This window comes from Rana temporaria, chromosome 3 (assembly GCF_905171775.1).
Source record: "Rana temporaria chromosome 3, aRanTem1.1, whole genome shotgun sequence".
Classification (NCBI taxonomy): Eukaryota; Metazoa; Chordata; class Amphibia; order Anura; family Ranidae; genus Rana; species Rana temporaria.
The window spans coordinates 479,955,415-479,971,614 of NC_053491.1; the positions used below are offsets into that span (position 1 = coordinate 479,955,415).

Here is a 16,200-nt window from a genome sequence, read left to right on the forward strand (position 1 = left end):
CGCCTAAAAAATCATGGCTGCAGCTGACTGCGATCCTGGCAGAAGGCCGCGAGGCCGGACACCGCGGACTAGGCCAAAGCTGTTGCCTTGCCTAAAAATTCATGGCCACAGCTCGCTGCGATCCTGGCGTGAGGCCGGACACCGCGGACTAGGCCAAAGTCGTTGCCTCGCCTAAAAAATCATGCTTGCTGCAATCCTGGGAAAAGGCCGCGGCTTCAGTCTAGTCCGCGGTGTCCGGCCTCGCGGCCTTTTGCCAGTATCGCAGCGAGCGGCGTGCAGGAGTTTTTTAGGCAAGGCCGGGGCTTTGGCCTAGTCCGCGGCGTCCAGCCTTGCAGCCTTTTGCCAGGATCGCGGTGAGCTGCAGGAGTTTTTAGGCGAGCCCACAGCTTCGGCCTAGTCCGTCGCGATCCTGAGAAAAGGCCGCGGACTAGGCCCAAAGCCGCGGACTCGCCTAAACAATCCTGCCCGCAGCTCACCGCGATCCTGACAGAAGGCCGCGAGGCCGGACACCGCGGACTAGGCCGAAGCGGTTGCTTCGCCTAAAAAATCATGGCCGCAGCTCACTGCGATCCTGGTGAGAGGCCGGACACCGCGGACTAGGCCAAAGCCGTTGCCTCGCCTAAAACATCATGGCCGCAGCTTGCTGCGATCCTGGCGAAAGGCCGCAAGGCCGGACACCGCGGACTAGGCTGAAGCCGCGGCCTCGCCTAAAAAATCATGCTCGCTGCGATCCTGGGAAAACCACGGCTTTGGCCTAGTCCGCCGTGTCCGGCCTTGCGGCCTTTTGCCAGGATCTCCGCGCAGGAGTTTTTAGGCGAGGCCACGTATTAGGCCTAGTCCATCGCGATTTTGGGAAAAGGCCGCGGACTAGGCCGAAGCTCCGGTCTCCCCTAAAAAAAATCCTGCGATCCTGGCAAAAGGCTGCAAACTAGGCTGAAGTCGCGGCCTCGCCTAAAAAAATCATGCCCGCAGATCGCTGCGATCCTGGCAAAAGGCCGCGAGGCTGGACACAGTGGACTAGGCCGAAGCCGCGGCCTCGCCTAAAAAAATCATGCTTGCTGCGATCCTGGGGAAAAAGGCCGTGGCTTCGGCCTAGTCCGCGGTGTCCGGCCTCGCGGCCTTTTGCCAGGGACACGGTGAGCTGCGGCCAGGATTTATTTAGGCGAGGCCGCGGCTTCGGCCTAGTCCGCGGAGCGCCGGTCCTATTGTGAATTTTTTCTTAAAAAAATCTATTTGGTCAAAATCTGAAGTGATTTGACCGCAACTTGAGTCACGATTCAAATAGATTGTTTTTTGTTTGTTTTTTCCAGCCCTAACACACGATCAGACTTTTTGACAACAAACCTCCTACGGACCTGTTTTTGCAGACAATCCAGCCGTGTGTACGCTCGCTTTTTTGTTCGCTGTGAGAACAGACAAACCTTCCGGCAACAAATGTCCTACGTCGGCTAATCCGATCGTGTGTACACAAGTCCATCGGACTGAAGCCCAAAGTACAAACGCGCATGCTCAGAACCAGTGTTACAGTTCAGACAACAATAGCAGAAGTTGCCCAAAGGGTGGCGGTAAAGAGCAGAAAAACCACTTAGTGCGTCTATTACGTCACTACGTTCGTGTTTGTTGGCCGTGTGTTTGCATACCAAGTTCACGGACAACGCCCCTTTGGAGCAAAATCCAGGGAAAAGTCTGACCCCCCCCCCCCCCCCCACCCCTTCATCCTCTGCAGCAATGCTGGCAGCACTCATATGTCTATTTCCCAAAGACAACCTCTGGATATGACGCTGAGCACGTGACCTCAACTTCTTTGGTGGACCATGGCGAGACCTGTTCTGAGGGAAACCCGTCCTGTTATACCGCTGTATGGTCTTGGCCACCTCAGTTTCAGGGTCCTGGCAATCTTCTTATAGCCTAGGCCATCTTTATGTAGAGCAACAATTCTTTTTTTTAGCTCCTCAGAGAGTTCTTTGCCATGAGGTGCCATGTTGAACTTCCAGTGACCAGTATGAGAGAGTGAGAGCGATAACACCAAATTTAACACACCTGCTCCCCATTCACACCTGAGACCTTGTAAAACACTAACCAGTCACATGACACCGGGGGAGGGAAAATGGCTAATTGGGTCCAATTTGGACATTTTCACTTGGGGGGTGTACTCACTTTTGTTGCCAGCGGTTTAGACATTATTGGCTGTGTGTTGAGTTATTTTGAGGGGACGGCAAATGTACACTGTTATACAAGCTGTACACTCACTACTTTACAATGCATGAATCTATGTATTTGTATCAGTGGCGTGTGCGGGAGCCAGAGGGGGCGGCGCTCCGGCGCCCTCTATGGACGCACCACCACTGTGTGTGTGTGTATGTATATGTGTATGTGTGTGTATATATATATATATATGAGCCCATAGGAAAGGCCGCAGATTCGGCCTAGCTTCGGAGCCGCGGCCATCTTGGTACACCCGGCGGTGGCCTAGGTGAGCTTCCCAGAGCAGCGCTGACTCGGGAGACGTGGACATTGCAGTGGGTGGAGATGTGGACATTACAGTGGGGACTATATATGGTGGTGATCCGAAAAATGATCCGATCCGTGGCTTAGATCCGAGGAACGATCCGAGCCGTGAGCTTTTTGATCCGTTGCACCCCTAATATATATATAAATACACACACACACATTTTTTTATTTTATATATATATATATATATATATATATATATATATATATATATATATATATATATATATATATATATATATATATATATAATTAAAGAAAATGGGCTAGATTCACAGAACACTTACGCTGGCGTATCTACATATACGCAGTGTAAGTGAACAGATGCGTCGTATCTATGCGCCCTATTCCCTATACTAGATACGCCTGAATTCTGGCCTCATCCGACCGACGTAAGTCTCCTACGCCGTCGGATCGTGGGTGCATATTTACGCTGGCAGCTAGGGGCGCTTCCGTAGATTTACGCATCGAATATTCAAATGACCTAGATTCGCCGATTCACAAACGTACTTGCGCCTGTCGCTTTAATCTACATTGTTTACATAAAGCGTACGTCCGGCGTAAAGTTATCCCTGCTATATGAGGCACAGCTATATGTTAAGGTATGGACTTCGGAACAGCGTCGATTTTTACGTCGTTTACGTAAGTTGTACGTGAATGGGGCTGTGCGTAGGTTACGTTCACGTCATAGGCATTGAGGCGTCGTATGTTTGGGCGTATATTCGATGTGATTCTGAGCATGCGCGCACATGCGCCGTTCGATCGGCCGCTCATTTACATGGGGTCACGGCTAATTTAAATGAAGCACGCCCACTACCAGCCTACTTTGAAATAGGCGGGCTTACGCCGGCCTATTTACACTACACCGGCGCAACTCCTTTGTGAATACTGTTCTGGGCTCCCTGTTTTACATCGGCGTAGCGCATATGAGATGCGATACGCCGGCCAAAAGATGCGCCCAGGTACGTGAATCTAGCCCAATATTTCTAACCAATATACTGTGTGTATTTTATTATTAATATTATTATTTTATTTTTTATCTACTTTTGTATATCATGGAGTTTGGCCTTCTGTAAGATTAAAGTTAAACGTTTTTTTTTTTTTTCTGTTTCTTGTAGATCCGTGGGTTTGGATTGAAGGTAAAGATGGCGGGAGCCTCGGTGAAAGTTGCTGTCCGCGTCCGGCCCTTCAACTCTCGGGAGTACGCACACGATTCCAAATGCGTCATCCAGATGCAAGGCAACACTACCTGTAAGGAATCCTCGTTCTCATACAATCTGGTGACCGGTTGATGTGTTGGGATTTGTGAACAGGTCTATAAACTGGGATCACAAGGCGTTGACATCTCCCAATTCAATGTGGGCCCTTCTTACACGTCTATGCTGCACTGTGTGTGGGGGTCCTATAATAATCCACTTCATCTGTTGCCCGTAATGTGGTATTTTCCTGAATAGCTCAATGGGGAAAATACCGCATTATGGCCACTGGATGGAGCTGATGATCATAGGAAATAGATTGCACATCTTTATAGACGAGCTGATGATGGAACCTCCAGTATTTCTGCCCTGATGGTTCCTGTGCCTGTTGTCCTCTACACTCGATGGACTGACTTGTGATATACCCCCCACCTTCCCTGGGTCTAAATCAGTGGTCTCCAAACTGCGGCACGGGGGCCGGATGTGGCCCTTTGCTTTTACATGGCCCTTGGGGCACTATTTCATTCACTGACGCCAATAATGGGGCCCAATTCCTACCAATGACACCAACTACGGGGCTCAATGATGGGGCACAATCCCTACCAATGACACCAACTACGGGGCCCAATGATGAGGCACAATTCCTACCAATGATGAGGCACAATTCCTACCAATGACACCAACTACGGGGCCCAATGATGAGGCACAATTCCTACCAATGACACCAACTACGGGGCCCAATGATGAGGCACAATTCCTACCAATGACACCAACTACGGGGCCCAATGATGAGGCACAATTCCTACCAATGACACCAACTACGGGGCCCAATGATGGGGCACAATTCCTACCAATGACACCAACTACGGGGCTCAATTCCTACCAATGACAGCAACTACGGGGCCCAATGATGAGATACAATTCCTACCAATGACACCAACTACGGGGCCCAATGATGAGGCACAATTCCTACGAATGACACCAACTACGGAGCCCAATGATGAGATACAATTCCTACCAATGACACCAACTACGGGGCCCAATGATGAGGCACAATTCCTACCAATGACACCAACTACGGGGCACAATTCCTACCAATGACACCAACTACGGGGCCCAATGATGAGGCACAATTCCTACCAATGACACCAACTACGGGGTCCAATGATGAGGCCCAATTACTACCAATGCCACCAACTACGGGGCCCGATGATGAGGCACAATTCCTACCAATGACACCAACTACGGAGCCCGATGATGGGGCACAATTTCTACAAATGACACCAACTATGAGGCACAATTCCTACCAATGACACCAACTATGAGGCACAATTCCTACAAATGACACCAACTTCGGGGCCCAATGATGGGGCACAATTCCTACCAATGACACCAACTATGAGGCACAATTCCTACCAATGACACCAACTACGGGGCCCAATGATGACGAGGCACAATTCCTACCAATGACACCAACTACAGGGCCCAATGATGAGGCACAATTCCTACCAATGACACCAACTACGGGGCCCAATGATGAGGCACAATTCCTACCAATGACACCAACTACGGGGCCCAATGATGAGGCACAATTCCTACCAATGACACCAACTGCGGGGCCCAATGATGAGGCACAATTCCTACCAATGACACCAACTACGGGGCCCAATGATGGGAAATTATTCCTACCAATGACACCAGCTATGGGACTCAATGATGCCAATAACGGGACACAATTCCTACTAATGACTCCAGCTACGGGGCCCAATGATACCACTGATGGGGCATTGTTTGCTCCACCTGATGTGGAGACATTTTCTATTCCCGATGGTCACAGTCAGGCCCCTAGAGTCTGAAGGACAGTAAACTGGCCCATTGTTAAGTTTGGAGACCCCTGGTAAATGATGCTGTCCGTGGTAGTGATAGGGTCTCTGGGTTCCTGGCACTAATCATCTGGTATTGGGTAGATCTCATGTAATGCTGTTAATCTCGCTGAGTCTTCTTCCCTCTTCTCTTTTTAGGTATTTCAAACCCAAAACAGCCCAAAGATGCTCCAAAGAACTTCACATTTGACCATTCCTATTGGTCGCACACTAAAGTGAGTACCGAACCCTCTGTGTGTTTTATGTGACTTGTATTCTGTCTGTGTGTAGGAGAATGGGAAGTTTTCAGTGCCGTTTCTGCAGGATGAGGAAAAGCGTTCTGCTGCTGCTACGGGGCGAGTGGGGAGCGTGCTGCTGCTACGGGGCGAGTGGGGAGCGTGCTGCTGCTGCTACGGGGCGAGTGGGGAGCGTGCTGCTGGGCGAGTGGGGAGTGTGCTGCTGCTATGAGGCGAGTGTGGAGCGTGCTGCTGCTATGAGGCGAGTGTGGAGCGTGCTGCTGCTGCTGGGCGAGTGGGGAGCGTGCTGCTGCTATGAGGCGAGTGTGGAGCGTGCTGCTGCTATGAGGCGAGTGTGGAGCGTGCTGCTGCTACGGGGCGAGTGGGGAGCGTGCTGGTTTTAGGCGAGTGGGGAGCGTGCTGCTGCTATGAGGCGAGTGGGGAGCGTGCTGCTGCTACGTGATTTGTGGGGAGCGTGCTGCTGCTATAAGGCGAGTGGGGAGCGTGCTGCTGCTATGAGGCGAGTGTGGAGCGTGCTGCTGCTATGAGGCGAGTGTTGAGCGTGCTGCTGCTGCTGGGCGAGTGTGGAGCGTGCTGCTGCTATGAGGCGAGTGTTGAGCGTGCTGCTGCTGCTGGGCGAGTGGGGAGCGTGCTGCTGCTATGAGGCGAGTGTGGAGCGTGCTGCTGCTATGAGGCAAGTGTGGAACGTGCTGCTGCTACGGGGCGAGTGGGGAGCGTGCTGCTGCTACAGGGCGAGTGGGGAGCGTGCTGATGCTATGAGGCGAGTGGGGAGCGTGCTGCTGCTACGGGCGAGTGGGGAGCGTGCTGCTGCTGCTGGGCGAGTGGGGAGCGTGCTGCTGCTATGAGGCGAGTGGGGAGCGTGCTGCTGCTATGAGGCGAGTGGGGAGCGTGCTGCTGCTATGAGGCGAGTGGGGAGCGTGCTGCTGCTACGTGGCTTGTGGGGAGCGTGCTGCTGCTATGAGGCGAGTGGGGAGCGTGCTGCTGCTATGAGGCGAGTGGGGAGCGTGCTGCTGCTATGAGGCGAGTGGGGAGCGTGCTGCTGCTATGAGGCGAGTGTGGAGCGTGCTGCTGCTATGAGGCGAGTGGGGGGCGTGCTGCTGCCATGAGGCGAGTGTGGAGCGTGCTGCTGCTATGAGGCGAGTGTGGAGCGTGCTGCTGCCATGAGGCGAGTGTGGAGCGTGCTGCTGCCATGAGGCGAGTGGAGCGTGCTGATGCTATGAGGCGAGTGTGGAGCGTGCTGCTGCTATGAGGCGAGTGTGGAGCGTGCTGCTGCTATGAGGCGAGTGTGGAGCCTGCTGCTGCTATGAGGCGAGTGTGGAGCGTGCTGCTGCCATGAGGCGAGTGTGGAGCGTGCTGCTGCCATGAGGCGAGTGTGGAGCGTGCTGATGCTATGAGGCGAGTGGGGAGCGTGCTGCTGCTATGAGGCGAGTGGGGAGCGTGCTGCTGCTATGAGGCGAGTGGGGAGTATGCTGCTGCTATGAGGCGAGTGGGGAGCGCGCTGCTGCTACTGAAAGGGGGCTTGTGGGGAGCGTGCTGCTGCTGCTAGGGGGCTTGTGGGGAGCGTGCTGCTGCTTCTACAGGGCGAGTGGGGAGCGTGCTGGTTGGAGGCGAGTGGGGAGCGTGCTGCTGCTTTGAGGCGAGTGGGGAGCGTGCTGTTGCTATGAGGCAAGTGGGAAGCGTGCTGCTGCTGCTGCTATGAGGCGAGTGGGGAGCGTGCTGCTTTGAGGCGAGTGGGGAGCATGCTGCTGCTGCTGATATGAGGCGAGTGGGGAGCGTGCTGCTGCTTCTACAGGGCGAGTGGGGAGCGTGCTGCTGCTATTAGGCGAGTGTGGAGCGTGCTGCTGCTACGTGGCTTGTGGGGAACGTGCTGCTGCTATGAGGCGAGTGGGGAGCGTGCTGCTGCTATGAGGCGAGTGGGGAGCGTGCTGCTGCTATGAGGCGAGTGGGGAGCGAGCTGCTGCTATGAGGCGAGTGTGGAGCGTGCTGCTGCTATGAGGCGAGTGGGGAGCGTGCTGCTGCTATGAGGCGAGTGTGGAGCGTGCTGCTGCCATGAGGCGAGTGTGGAGCGTGCTGCTGCCATGAGGCGAGTGTGGAGCGTGCTGCTGCTATGAGGCGAGTGTGGAGCGTGCTGCTGCTATGAGGCGAGTGGGGAGCGTGCTGCTGCTATGAGGCGAGCGTGGAGCGTGCTGTTCCTATGAGGCGAGTGTGGAGCGTGCTGCTGCTATGAGGCGAGTGTGGAGCGTGCTGCTGCTATGAGGCGAGTGGGGAGCGTGCTGCTGCTATGAGGCGAGTGTGGAGCGTGCTGCTGCTATGAGGCGAGTGGGGAGCGTGCTGCTGCTATGAGGCGAGTGTGGAGCGTGCTGTTCCTATGAGGCGAGTGTGGAGCGTGCTGCTGCTATGAGGCGAGTGTGGAGCGTGCTGATGCTATGAGGCGAGTGGGGAGCGTGCTGCTGCTATGAGGCGAGTGGGGAGCGCGCTGCTGCTACTGAAAGGGGGCTTGTGGGGAGCGTGCTGCTTCTGCTAGGGGGCTTGTGGGGAGCATGCTGCTGCTATGAGGCGAGTGGGGAGCGTGCTGCTGCTGCTAGGGGGCTTGTGGGGAGCGTGCTGCTGCTTCTACAGGGCGAGTGGGGAGCGTGCTGGTTGGAGGCGAGTGGGGAGCGTGCTGCTGCTTTGAGGCGAGTGGGGAGCGTGCTGTTGCTATGAGGCAAGTGGGAAGCGTGCTGCTGCTGCTGCTATGAGGCGAGTGGGGAGCATGCTGCTGCTGCTGATATGAGGCGAGTGGGGAGTGTGCTGCTGCTATGAGGCGAGTGGGGGGCGTGCTGCTGCTATGAGGTGAGTGGGGAGCGTGCTGCTGCTATGAGGCGAGTGTGGAGCGTGCTGCTGCTATGAGGCGAGTGTTGAGCGTGCTGCTGCTATGAGGCGAGTGTTGAGCGTGCTGCTGCTATGAGGCGAGTGTGGAGCGTGCTGCTGCTATGAGGCGAGTGTGGAGCGTGCTGCTGCTATGAGGCGAGTGTGGAGCGTGCTGCTGCTATGAGGCGAGTGTGGAGCGTGCTGCTGCTATGAGGCGAGTGTGGAGCGTGCTGCTGCTATGAGGCGAGTGTGGAGCGTGCTGCTGCTATGAGGCGAGTGTGGAGCGTGCTGCTGCTACTAGGCGAGTGTGGAGCGTGCTGCTGCTACTAGGCGAGTGTGGAGCGTGCTGCTGCTACTAGGCGAGTGTGGAGCGTGCTGATGCTACGAGGCGAGTGGGGAGTGTGCTGCTGCTATGAGGCGAGTGGGGAGTGTGCTGCTGCTATGAGGCGAGTGGGGAGCGTGCTGCTGCTATGAGGCGAGTGGGGAGTATGCTGCTGCTATGAGGCGAGTGGAGAGCGCGCTGCTGCTACTGAAAGGGGGCTTGTGGGGAGCGTGCTGCTGCTGCTAGGGGGCTTGTGGGGAGCATGCTGCTGCTATGAGTCGAGTGGGGAGCGTGCTGCTGCTGCTAGGGGGCTTGTGGGGAGCGTGCTGCTGCTTCTACAGGGCGAGTGGGGAGCGTGCTGGTTGGAGGCGAGTGGGGAGCGTGCTGCTGCTTTGAGGCGAGCGGGGAGCGTGCTGCTGCTGCTGATATGAGGCGAGTGGGGAGCGTGCTGCTGCTACTAGGCGAGTGTGGAGCGTGCTGCTGCTACTAGGCGAGTGTGGAGCGTGCTGCTGCTACTAGGCGAGTGTGGAGCGTGCTGCTGCTACGAGGCGAGTGTGGAGCGGGCTGCTGCTACTAGGCGAGTGTGGAGCGTGCTGCTGCTACTAGGCGAGTGTGGAGCGTGCTGCTGCTACTAGGCGAGTGTGGAGCGTGCTGCTGCTACTAGGCGAGTGGGGAGCGTGCTGCTGCTATGAGGCGAGTGGGGAGCGTGCTGCTGCTATGAGGCGAGTGGGGAGCGTGCTGCTGCTATGAGGCGAGTGGGGAGCATGCTGCTGCTATGAGGCGAGTGGCAAGCGCGCTGCTGCTACGGGGCTTGTGGGGAGCGTGCTGCTGCTTCTACAGGGCGAGTGGGGAGCGTGCTGCTTTGAGGCGAGTGGGGAGAGTGCTGCTATGAGGCGAGTGGGGAGCGTGCTGCTTTGAGGCGAGTGGGGAGCGTGCTGCTGCTATGAGGCGAGTGGGGAGTGTGCTGCTGTTATGAGGCGAGTGGGGAGCGTGCTGCTTTGAGGTGAGCGTGCTGCTGCTATGAGGCGAGTGGGAGTGTGCTGCTTTAAGGTAAGTGGGGAGCGTGCTGCTTCTGCTATGAGGCGAGTGGGGAGCGTGCTGCTGCTATAAAGCGAGTGGGGAACGTGCTGCTGCTATGAGGCGAGTGGGGAGCGTGCTGCTTTGAGGCTAGTGGGGAGCGTGCTGCTGCTGCTGCTGCTGCTGCTATGAGGCGAGTGGGGAGCGCGCTGCTGCTACTGAAAGGGGGCTTGTGGGGAGCGTGCTGCTGCTTCTACAGGGCGAGTGGGGAGCGTGCTGCTAGTACAGGGCTTGTGGGGAGCATGCTGCTGCTATGAGGTGAGTGGGGAGCGTGCTGCTGCTGCTAGGGGGCGAGTGGGGAGCGTGCTGCTATAAGGCGAGTGGGGAGCGTGCTGCTGCTATGAGGCGAGTGGGGAGCGTGCTGCTTTGAGGCGAGTGGGGAGCGTGCTGCTGCTGCTGCTATGAGGCGAGTGGGGAGCGTGCTGCTGCTATGAGGCGAGTGGGGAGTGTGCGAGTGGGGAGCGTGCTTCTGCTATGAGGCGAGTGGGGAGCGTGCTGCTGCTACGTGATTTGTGGGGAGCGTGCTGCTGCTATAAGGCGAGTGGGGAGCGTGCTGCTGCTACGGGGCGAATGGGGAGCATGCTGCTGCTACGTGGCTTGTGGGGAGCGTGCTGCTGCTACGGGGCGAGTGGGGAGCGTGCTGCTGTTACTAAGCGAGTGGGGAGTGTGCTGCTGCTACGAGGCGAGTGGGGAGCGTGCTGCTGCTACGAGGCGAGTGGGGAGCGTGCTGCTGCTATGAGGCGAGTGGGGAGCGTGCTGCTGCTATGAGGCGAGTGGGGAGCGTGCTGCTGCTATGAGGCGAGTGGGGAGCGTGCTGCTGCTTTGAGGCGAGTGGGGAGCGTGCTGCTGCTATGAGGCGAGTGGGGAGCGTGCTGCTGCTATGAGGCGAGTGGGGAGCGTGCTGCTGCTATGAGGCGAGTGGGGAGTGTGCTGCTGCTATGAGGCGAGTGGGGAGCGTGCTGCTGCTTTGAGGCGAGTGGGGAGCGTGCTGCTGCTATGAGGCGAGTGGGGAGCGTGCTCCTTTGAGGCGAGTGGGGAGCGTGCTGCTGCTGCTGATATGAGGCGAGTGGGGAGTGTGCTGCTGCTATGAGGCGAGTGGGGAGCGTGCTGCTGCTATGAGGCGAGTGGGGAGCGTGCTGCTGCTACGTGGCTTGTGGGGAGCGTGCTGCTGCTATGAGGCGAGGGGTAGCGTGCTGCTGCTACGTGGCTTGTGGGGAGCGTGCTGCTGCTACGTGGCTTGTGGGGAGCGTGCTGCTGCTATGAGGCGAGTGGGGAGCGTGCGAGTGCGGAGCGTGCTGCTGCTATGAGGCGAGTGGGGAGCGTGCTGCTGCTACGAGGCGAGTGGGGAGCGTGCGAGTGGGGAGCGTGCTGCTGCTATGAGGCGAGTGGGGAGTGTGCTGCTGTTATGAGGCGAGTGGGGAGCGTGCTGCTGTTATGAGGCGAGTGGGGAGCGTGCTGCTGTTATGAGGCGAGTGGGGAGTGTGCTGCTGCTATGAGGCGAGTGGGGAGCGTGCAGCTGCTATGAGGCGAGTGGGGAGCGTGCAGCTGCTACGGGGCGAGTGGGGAGCGTGCTGCTGCTACGTGGCTTGTGGGGAGCGTGCTGCTGCTACGAGGCGAGTGGGGAGCGTGCAGCTGCTACGGGGCGAGTGGGGAGCGTGCTGCTGCTACGGGGCGAATGGGGAGCGTGCTGCTGCTACGGGGCGAGTGGGGAGCGTGCTGCTGTTATGAGGCGAGTGGGGAGCGTGCTGCTGGTACGAGGCGAGTGGGGGGGGGTATACGTGCGTGCTACTTCTATGGGGCGAGAGAAGACCGGGCTGATCTTGACATTGGGGCGTTTTCAGAGATGCCCCAAAGCTGCACAGAGGGCACACTGGGTTCCCAAGACTGCGTTGTGTGTTCTGTTGAAAAGGTGATCTTGGTATTGCCATGTGATGATGTAACGTCTCCCATTGTCTCCCCGGCAGGAGGAAGACCCAACCTTCGCTTCCCAGCATCAGGTGTACAAGGACATCGGCGAGGAGATGCTCTTGCACGCGTTTGAAGGATATAACGTCTGTATCTTCGCCTACGGACAGACGGGGGCTGGAAAGTCCTACACCATGATGGGGAAACCCGAGCCGGAGCAACACGGCATCATCCCCCAGGTACCCGCTGTGTAATGTATATAGAGGAGGGGCTCATGGTCATGTGACTATACTGAAAGATGGGGCCCCTGGGGGTTATCCATAAGGTACTGACTGTGTAATATGTACAGGAGAGGGGGGGGGGGGGGGGGCTCTGGATCATCACCTGTTAGACAGTGTATGGTGAAGGAGCATTGGGTCGCCCCCCCAGTTACTGGTCATCTGATTATATTGGCATGGAGGTGCAATGGCCATCTATATGTTATGCTACAAGTTAGAGCTGCGCGATTATTCGTTAAAAGATCGCGATTAGAGGTCGACCGATATGTTTTTTTCTCTGGCCGATGCCGATATTTAGAGCTCCTCAGTGCCCACCAGTACAGAGCTCCTCAGTGCCCACCAGTACAGCGCTCCTCAGTGCCCACCAGTACAGCGCTCCTCAGTGCCCACCAGTACAGCGCTCCTCAGTGCCCACCAGTACAGCGCTCCTCAGTGCCCACCAGTACAGCGCTCCTCAGTGCCCACCAGTACAGAGCTCCTCAGTGCCCACCAGTACAGCGCTCCTCAGTGCCCACCAGTACAGAGCTCCTCAGTGCCCACCAGTACAGAGCTCCTCAGTGCCCACCAGTACAGAGCTCCTCAGTGCCCACCAGTACAGTGCTCCTCAGTGCCCACAGTACAGTGCTCCTCAGTGCCCACAGTACAGAGCTCCTCAGTGCCCACAGTACAGAGCTCCTCAGTGCCCACAGTACAGTGCTCCTCAGTGCCCACAGTACAGCGCTCCTCAGTGCCCACAGAACGTCATTAATAAACGTCAGTGCTCACCACCAGAGCGCTTGGGTCTGTTCCGTCCCCTTGCCTAGGCCATTTGTCCCCTAACGTGCTGCCCGCCCTACCTCTACACTACAAACCCCAGAATGCAGTGCGGCCAGTAACAGCCAATCAGCGGCCGCAGCTGCAGACTTCCTCCACTGGGGGGGAAAAAAAATAAAAAATCAGAAAACAGCGGCCGTGATACGGCCATAAAAAAAAAGCAGTGGTTCAAACTCGGCGCAGGGATCGAGCGGGGAGTACACCACGAAGGACGCCGGACCCGACGAGGAGGACACTACCAAAGCCGCAGACGGACGGCGGACCCGACGAGGCCACCGCGCAAGACACCAAAACTAAGTACTAAAATTTTTTTTTTTACAGGAATGCGGGTCCACATTAGGGGTGCACGCTATACGCCGGAGCGCGCAATACCCCGATAAATACGGTATTTTATTATCTACGTGGCAGGATACAGCAGTAACGCGCTAATGCATTTCACCCGGAGCTGCCTGGTGACGCGTTTCGGCAGGAGCCGCCTGGCGACGCGTTTTTCACCCGGAGCTGCCTGGCGATGCGTTTTCAGCAGGAGCCGCCCTTGGGCGGCGCGTTTCAGCTGGAGCCACACTGGCGCTATGAGTAAGTCTTTGGCTGAAACGCGTAGGAATGTTACTGCTGTATCCTGCCATGTAGCCAATAAAGAATTGTTGCAATGGAAGTTACTGAGTAGCCAGCTTCATTGTATTACAGGATTATTGCTACAATCTCTTTTTTAAAGGCTTCTGGATCAGAGCGCCGGTTTCCAGTCTTCCAGGTAATTTGCGGTAGAACAGGTTCTCTTCGTTGCTCGGGGGTCATTTGCCTAGGAACTGATCATGTGATATTAATACGGATGAGAATTTGTATGATGACTTGGAGCGTCGGGGCCGGTGATGGCAAAACCTTGGCACCCCGGACGGCTTGGAACTATATTTCCCATGATGCTTAACTACACTGCAGAGTGCATGAGCATCATGGGAAACGTAGTGGGGTGTGGTTACTGGTGGGTCATGTGATGTATGGAGGGGGCGGAGCTGTGAATCATCCTGGAGGTTCATCAGATCATACTTCCTGTTCTCTGTGTCATGTGACCTACAATATCCTGTTCCTGTTCTCTGTGTCATGTGACCTATAATATCCTGTTCCTGTTCTCTGTGTCATGTGACCTATAATATCCTGTTCCTGTTCTCTGTGCCATGTGACCTACAATATCCTGTTCCTGTTCTCTGTGTCATGTGACCTACAATATCCCGTTCCTGTTCTCTGTGTCATGTGACCTATAATATCCTGTTCCTGTTCTCTGTGTCATGTGACCTACAATATCCTGTTCTCTGTGTCATGTGACCTATAATATCCTGTTCTCTGTGTCATGTGACCTATAATATCCTGTTGCTGTTCTTTGTGTCATGTGACCTACAATATCCTGTTCCTGTTCTCTGTGTCATGTGACCTATAATATCCTGTTCCTGTTCTCTGTGTCATGTGACCTATAATATCATGTGACCAGTCTGAGCTGTGTGTGTGTGTATATAATGCAATGACCGATCTCTTCTCTTTTTCAGTTATGTGAAGATTTATTTGCCCGGGTCAGCAGTAACAAGAGCCCCGATCTGTCCTACTCTGTGGAGGTGAGAGGCTGCTCATACCTCATGCTCAAACACCTTTTATAGGGGGATGGTGCAATCCTGGGGCCCAACGGCTCTGCATGGAGTTTATATGTTATCCCCGTGTGCTCTGGTGTCCTCACACTCTGAAAAATGCTGAAAGTCTACGTATCTTTATTGTTGGGGAGACTGGAGTGACTGGCTCAGTGTTCTCTGTACAGCACTGCGGTATATGTCAGAGCTATATAAATGCATAATAATAATAGTGTGTGACTGTGGGGGGGCATTAGAGTGTAAGCTCTTCTGGTTCAGAGACTCAGGCCCGGATTCAGATACATTTTCGTATCTATCGGCGGGCGTAACGTATTACAGATACATTACGCCGCCGTAACTTAGGGCGCAAGTTTCGTATTCAGAAAGAACTTGCGCCCTAAGTTACGGCGGCGTAGTGTATATGGGCGGGCGTAATCCCGCCTAATTCAAATGTGGATGATGTGGGCGTGTTTTATTTAAATTACTTGTGACCCCGCGTATTTTACGTTTTTTACGAACGGCGCATGCGCCGTCCGTGAACGTTTCCAAGTGCGCATGCTCCAAATTACGCCGCAAACTGTCAATGCTTTCGACGTGAACGTAACTTACGTACAGCCCTATTCGCAAACAACTTACGCAAACGACATAAAATACGACGCTGTTCGGTCGTTTCCGACGTCCATACTTGACATGACTTACCCCTGCTTTATGAGAGGTAACTTTACGCCGGAAATAGCCTTACGTAAACGATGTAAAAAAATGCGCCGGGCGGACGTACGTTTCTGAATCGGCGTATCTACCTAATTTGCATATTCGTCACGTAAATCTACGGAAGCGCCACCTAGCGGCCAGCGTAAATATGCAGCCTAAGATACGACGGTGTAAGAGACTTACACCGGTCGGATCTTAGGGAAATCTATGCGTAACTGATTCTCTGAATCAGTCGCATAGATACGACCGACCGCACTCAGAGATACGACGGCGTATCAGGAGATACGCTGTCGTATCTCCTATCTGAATCCGGGCCTCAGTGTTCTCTGTACAGCACTGCGGTATATGTCAGAGCCATATAAATGTATAATAATAGTAATAGTGTGTGACTGTGGGGGAAAGGGGGGGGAGACATTGGATTGTAAGCTCCTCTGACGCAGATGCTGACTGGTTCTATGACTGGTGAGCGCCCCCCCCCCACCCTCCCAGCACCAGTAACCTAACCAACCTTCCTCTTCCTCTCTGTCTAGGTCAGCTACATGGAAATCTACTGCGAGAGAGTCCGGGATCTGCTGAGCCCCAAGAGTAAAGGGAACCTGCGGGTCAGAGAGCACCCCATCATGGGCCCCTACGTGGAGGACCTGTCTAAGCTGGCAGTGACTTCCTACGACGATATCGCCGACCTCATGGACTGCGGGAATAAGGCCAGGTAACTTGCCTTGGTTACAAAGGGAACAAACCTGTCGGGTATTCAGTGCCGGCGCAGGGGGGTGCTCGATCTTTTACAATCGTAGTAAACGCTGGC

The 16,200-nt window shown here is 55.5% G+C and overlaps 1 protein-coding gene across 2 annotated transcripts in view; it reads left to right on the forward strand.

The window, feature by feature from the left end:
- Positions 1-16,200, forward strand: part of KIF1C (kinesin family member 1C) — a 98,091-nt gene that overhangs the window by 39,453 nt on the left and 42,438 nt on the right. For both annotated transcript variants that reach the window (XM_040346976.1, XM_040346977.1), the window contains exons 3-7: positions 3,630-3,762; positions 5,729-5,805; positions 12,040-12,219; positions 14,610-14,675; positions 15,926-16,104. In XM_040346976.1, coding sequence (XP_040202910.1) covers positions 3,657-3,762; positions 5,729-5,805; positions 12,040-12,219; positions 14,610-14,675; positions 15,926-16,104 — 608 coding nt within the window. In that variant the 5' untranslated portion in view covers positions 3,630-3,656. The remainder of the gene's footprint in view (positions 1-3,629; positions 3,763-5,728; positions 5,806-12,039; positions 12,220-14,609; positions 14,676-15,925; positions 16,105-16,200) is intronic.